This window comes from Sinocyclocheilus grahami, unplaced genomic scaffold (assembly GCF_001515645.1).
Source record: "Sinocyclocheilus grahami isolate Dianchi unplaced genomic scaffold, SAMN03320097.WGS_v1.1 scaffold68.1, whole genome shotgun sequence".
Lineage (NCBI taxonomy): Eukaryota > Metazoa > Chordata > Actinopteri > Cypriniformes > Cyprinidae > Sinocyclocheilus > Sinocyclocheilus grahami.
This window is the reverse complement of record NW_015505247.1, coordinates 1,227,977-1,233,513: the sequence shown is the minus strand read 5'-3', so window position 1 is coordinate 1,233,513 and position 5,537 is coordinate 1,227,977. Positions and strand designations below refer to the sequence as shown.

At 35.9% G+C, this 5,537-nt stretch overlaps 2 protein-coding genes across 2 annotated transcripts in view; both read left to right on the top strand.

The window, feature by feature from the left end:
- Nucleotides 1–657, top strand: part of LOC107585278 (leucine-rich PPR motif-containing protein, mitochondrial-like) — a 16,835-nt gene extending 16,178 nt beyond the window's left edge. The window contains exons 14-15 of the mRNA XM_016272224.1: nucleotides 457–517; nucleotides 630–657. Coding sequence (XP_016127710.1) covers nucleotides 457–517; nucleotides 630–657 — 89 coding nt within the window. The remainder of the gene's footprint in view (nucleotides 1–456; nucleotides 518–629) is intronic.
- LOC107585277 (leucine-rich PPR motif-containing protein, mitochondrial-like) lies at nucleotides 532–4,876 on the top strand. The gene is made up of 7 exons (XM_016272223.1): nucleotides 532–699; nucleotides 2,056–2,083; nucleotides 2,165–2,222; nucleotides 3,053–3,159; nucleotides 3,997–4,074; nucleotides 4,463–4,525; nucleotides 4,853–4,876. The coding sequence occupies exons 2-7, from the start codon at nucleotides 2,075–2,077 to the stop codon at nucleotides 4,874–4,876; spliced, it is 339 nt and encodes a 112-aa protein (XP_016127709.1). The 5' UTR covers nucleotides 532–699; nucleotides 2,056–2,074.
- The last annotated feature ends 661 nt before the right edge of the window (nucleotides 4,877–5,537 follow it).

Below are 5,537 nucleotides of genomic sequence, written 5' to 3'. Positions count from 1 at the left end.
TGTGTGTGTGTGTGTGTGTGTGTGAGTGTGAGTGTGAGTTTGAGTGTGAGAGTGAGTGTGAGTGTGAGTTTGAGTGTGAGAGTGTGTGTGTGTGTGTGTGTGTGCAAAATTAAGCAAGGGAGTGAAGCTCCTCATCTGACCAAAATGAATAGGGACAGATAATGTTGAATTATGGATGGTACCTTTTCCCTTCACAGTTGTGCCCCCTGCTGTCTCTCTTCTTTTTTTTCTTCAAGATTGGACTTTATTCTTATTGGGTTAATTTGAATTCAGAAGGGATTTTAGTACTGGAATTACCTTTTTTTAACCCAGATAGTTGGCCAAAATGTGTAAATCCATAATTTGTCAACATGCAGCTCACTAAGAAAAAGAGCTTTAGTTACAATTAAAAAAAAATAATAAAAGAGGTCAAATGTTTCTTTTGTCATGACATTCATCACATTCACACTCTTGCAGTGTCTTCACCTGCTCTTCCAAACGTTGACCTCAGTGCTTTCAGAGCCAGACTGATCTCTGAGTCAACATGCAGCTCACTAAGAAAAAGAGCTTTAGTTACAATTAAAAAAAAATAATAAAAGAGGTCAAATGTTTCTTTTGTCATGACATTCATCACATTCACACTCTTGCAGTGTCTTCACCTGCTCTTCCAAACGTTGACCTCAGTGCTTTCAGAGCCAGACTGATCTCTGGATTCAGAGGGTGAGTAATGAAACAAACTCTCTGTGTGTGTGCATGCTAGTAGAATTTTCTGCCTTTTGGCTAGACAGCCACTCATTCGTCACCTCATAGTCAAAAATCAATCCCATCATGCACAATAGTTAAGGACCAGCTCTGTTTTTAACTCAGATTTGAGCACAGAGGCCATAGGGCAGCAGAAGCTGCTGTCCTCTGTATTTAGCAAAGCATTTAGATGTGAAAGCGGAGCAGGGAGGTTGCCGGCAGCGATGGATGTCAGGTTTGTAATTGGGGTTGTCAGAAGGTTGAGGGGGTTGTCGGGGCCCTGTCTCCTTAGCGACCTGCTCTTGTAATAATCAAGGTCAGTAGATAATTTAATCATTAAACAATGTTGAATCTTTTTTCCTTCCTCGCCTCCCTGCTGTCCGCCATCAACACTCCCCACCAGCACTGCATCTTGATTTCTCAGTGTGTTGTCGGACTGTATATGAATGTGTATTTGTGTATATGTGTGACCACTGAGACTCCAGAAGGCTTTTTTTTTAGGTCCATAAGGTATACTACCTATATATTATAATAACATGATGAGTATAATATTATTATTAAAATCTATTCAAAACATAACAATCCTACTATGTATACTGTTCAAAAGTTTTAGGTCAGCAAGTTTTTTTTTTATTTTTTAGAAATGTATATTTTTATTCAGCAAGGATGTATTAAATTGATCAAAAGTGACAGTGAAGACATTTATAATGTTACAAAATATTCTGTTTCAAATAATTTTTTTAAAAACTTTCTACCAAAGTATAAAAAATTGTTTAAAAAAAATTGCAGCACAACGGTTTTTAACATTGATAATAATAATAAATGTTTCTTGAGCACCAAATCATCATATTAGAATGATTTCTGAAGGATTATGTGACACTAAAGACTGGAGTAATGCCTGCTGAAAATTCTGCTTTGCCATCACAGGAATAAAATGCATTCAGTTCAATTAGCATGTATTTATATAGTGATAGATAGATGCATATAGTTTCGAAGCAGTCAAAATTCAAAATATAAAATTATTTTATTTTAAATCGTAATAATTCACTATATATAATTTTTTTTTTTATTACATATATGCAGCCTTGGTGAGAATAAAAGACTTCTTTCAAAATTATCAATCAACCCAGTCTTTTGGATTGTGCTGTATGCTTAAATAATTGTATACATGTTTATTACATCAAATGAAGCCCTGTCACACCAAATATGTACTTGATCTTGAAATGAATCTTTAGCAGATGTTTAACCGAAATATTTTGTTTGAAAGTTGCACTAGAAATGTTTTTGTCCATGTCTGTATGCGACTTATCTCTAATCCTCTACTGCCCCCTACAGGTTTCACAATGTGGAGCTTATGGCAAAGGTAAGAGTGAAACCAAGAGATTTTAAGAAAGATGATGGAAAAGAACCTTTGTTAAAGTCACCCCTTCATCTGCTGTTACAGATCACAGAGCTTCTCTGTAAAGACCCTCGGTTCAATAGTACTGAACCTGAAACTTCTGGTATGTTGCTTGTTTGCACTGTTTTTCCAACCCTTTAACATTCTGTATTTGCCTGCTTATGTATTTAACACTTTTTTTTTTTTGAAAATGAAAATTTGTGGAAAAGGGGGAGGGAAAAAAATTATATGCTGCATGAATTAACTTTTTTCTTTTGATTTATTTTCTTTTTTTAATTGACATAATATTCATGATAATCTTAGCTGATAGCCAGTATAATACCAGCTCTTATGCTGGTTGGCAAATATTGCACTAGTAAATCTCAATGACAAGATGTCCTCTGAGCTGGTTTCATTGACAGTATTGTGTGTGTGTGCGTGCGTGCGGAGGTCTGTAGGGCCACTGGCAGTGATGGAGTTTATCCTGACAGCTGTACTTTGCATTGAGTGTGTGTGTCTGATGCAGTCTGAATAGTAGCTGTGTGCATGTTTATGTGAGAGCTGTCTGCTTGCTGACTCTGTGCTGAGTTAACAGAGCTTCTGCGAGTGTTTGTTGTCTCGCTGCACTGGAGCTGGCCTCTGCGCTGGTGTCCTAGCAGGTGGGAGCGATGGAGATGGTCTCTCTGTCTCATCCCATCACTGTGCACAACGCAAATGTGTGCGTGAGGCTGTCAGCTGCCAGCCACTCGTTAAACCATACTTCAGTCAAGTCTGCATCAAAGCTGCCTGTGTCAGCATAACACACACATATTGGTTTAACATCTTATTTGCTGGATTGCAATATTTTTGTTGTTCTGTTCCAACAGAAGCTCCCTTTGTGGTTTTATATGACTCTAGTAGTGTATTGATAGAAAGCAGGAAGTGTCAAATTGGTTCTTCTCTCCTTTTTTGCAGAAAATGTGGCCTACTTCCTTTACAACTTGATTGATTCCATGAACGAGACTGAGGTGCACTCCAAAGAAGAGCAGCTTAGGGAGTACTTTGGCCTGCTCAAGAACATGGTACGTTTGCAAACACTCGAGCAAAGTGTCATGAACAGTTAAATCTGCCTGTTAAATCGAGTCTGTCTAGGACCCCAACAGGTGGCTGTGCTCAAACAAAAACATTTGTACGCTGTTGTTCAAAAATTTGGGGTCAATGATTTATTTATTTATTTTTTGTTTAAGGAAATTAATACTTTTATTCAGCAAGTAAGCATTAAATTGGTCATAAGTGACAGTACAGACATTTATAATGTTATAAAATATTTCTGTTTTTCATAAATGCTGTTCTTTTGAACATCAATAAATCCAGAGAAGAAAAAATATAATGATTCACAAAAATATTAAGCCGCATAGAAAAAGAAGGGAAAAAAAGCATATTAGAATGATTTCTGAAGTTCATGTGACAAAGAAGACTGGAGTAATGACTGCTGAAAATTCTGCTTTTTTCTGTCACAGGAATAAATTGCATTTTAAAATATATTCAAATAGAAAACTCTGTAATATTTCAACAATGTTACTGTTTTACTGTATTTTTGATCAAATGTCGGTATGCTAAGCTACAGCTAGTATGCAGAACGTTAAGCTTGCAAAATAAAACTACCTAAAAATAACACAAAGAACAAGACATGTTTAATTCTGCATCCACAGTTTTGATTAATTGCTTTCAAATGTAACATTATTCAAAATACATAAGTGATCAAAATATAAACATAAAAACATACATACATACAGAAGCTCTGAAGCAAAGCTAAAGGCCATTTTGAAACAACTTAATGAGCGTGAAAATAGTTCAGGAAAATCTTTATTTTTCTTGTTGAGTAGTTACTTTTTTGTTGTTAATTTCTCTGCTTTCAGAATATCAGCATCTCGCTGAACATATTCAGAGGAATCCGGAACATTCTGGAGTCCTACCAAGTTCCAGAGCTTGTCAAGGTATTTTATTATTAGTGGTGTTTGCAGAGGCAAGTATTATTTTACTATACTTGGGGATATTGTTAACACCATTGCCATTCCATTCAGCTTTCAGCCATGAATGATACCAAAATTCAACATTAGAGGTGTGCTGTTACTTCTATAAGTGAAAAGACTTTATTTGCAGACAATAAAATGACTAAAAACCCCAAAGACACCTATAATGGAGAAACTTGTGCATTAATTAGCAGCTTCCTAGCAACCACACCCTAGTAAATGCATAGCAACACCCTGACATCATAGAGATTTCCCACTAATATTAACAAAACCTCCACTAATATTTGCATAATTGTTTTATTCAGATCTGTAATAGTACAGTTAATAGACCAGGTCATATTTTATCTTTCAGGATGTCCTTGCTCTTGTGGATAAAAAGGACAATGGGTTGGAGAATGAAGCAACACTGCTTAGAGTATGTGTGTGTGTGTGTGTGTGTGTGTGTGTGTGTGTGTGTGTGTGTGTGTATATATGTGTATATATATATATATATATGCGCGCAGGGTTTGTTATTAACACCCACCAACCCGCCAAATGCGGGTAAAAATCAGCTGTGGCGGGTAATGCTGTCAAATCACTAGCCAATTTGGCCGGTTACTTTTCCTAAATTATGTTCACTAATTAATTTCTTGGGGAAGTTCATGCAGGCCAAATCTGCTCAGGTTTAGCGCAAATACTGAACTCGTGAGACATCATGACATTATCGAGTCTATTGCAAAAGCTAAACAAAACACACCTACAGAGGCACACATACACAATGAGATGAAGGCTGGTTAGACCAACACAGGCTTTAGTGTGCGTGCGCTTTTAGAGTGTGCTCTTTCACTGCATGATTCAGTCTATTAATATGCATTAACAATGATCACATACTTCAAGATAAGGAGGCAGAAAATGTATATATTTATATCAATTCATATAGTTAATCAATATCACACGAAGAGAAAAAATCAGCATGGTTATAAATGTGATATTTATTTTATACAACAGTTCAATAAACAATAAGTTAATATCAAGAGACTTACATTTTAAACACCATATTGGCTGTTTTTGCGCTATTTCTGTGCTATTTCGCCAACAAAAAACATTCCAAACACAGCCACAGTACTGTTTTGCTTCTCTGAGCAACATGACGTTGTTTTGTTTCTGAATGAATCAACCGTGTAAATGAATTCGGTTCAATCGCAATGACTCACTTAACAGTGACTTGCTGCCAGCTACTGGCGGTTTTAATTTCACATTTAATGTATCTTTTAATTTTTTTAATAATTTCACGTTTTAAATATCAAAACATTATTTATGCATTTGTAACTGCAGTTTAAAGCATTCCATGTCCCTCTAAACTGCATTAACGTGTAAACTTCATATGCAACTTCTGCAAAGATACATTTTATTGATACTGATTTAATTTGTTTAGTAACAGCCTAAAT

Coding starts and splice junctions, on each gene's coding strand:
- LOC107585277 (XM_016272223.1), top strand. Junction 2,223..3,052: donor TACTGAACCTGAAACTTCTG/GTATGTTGCTTG, acceptor CCTTTTTTGCAG/AAAATGTGGCCTACTTCCTT. Junction 3,160..3,996: donor TTGGCCTGCTCAAGAACATG/GTACGTTTGCAA, acceptor CTCTGCTTTCAG/AATATCAGCATCTCGCTGAA.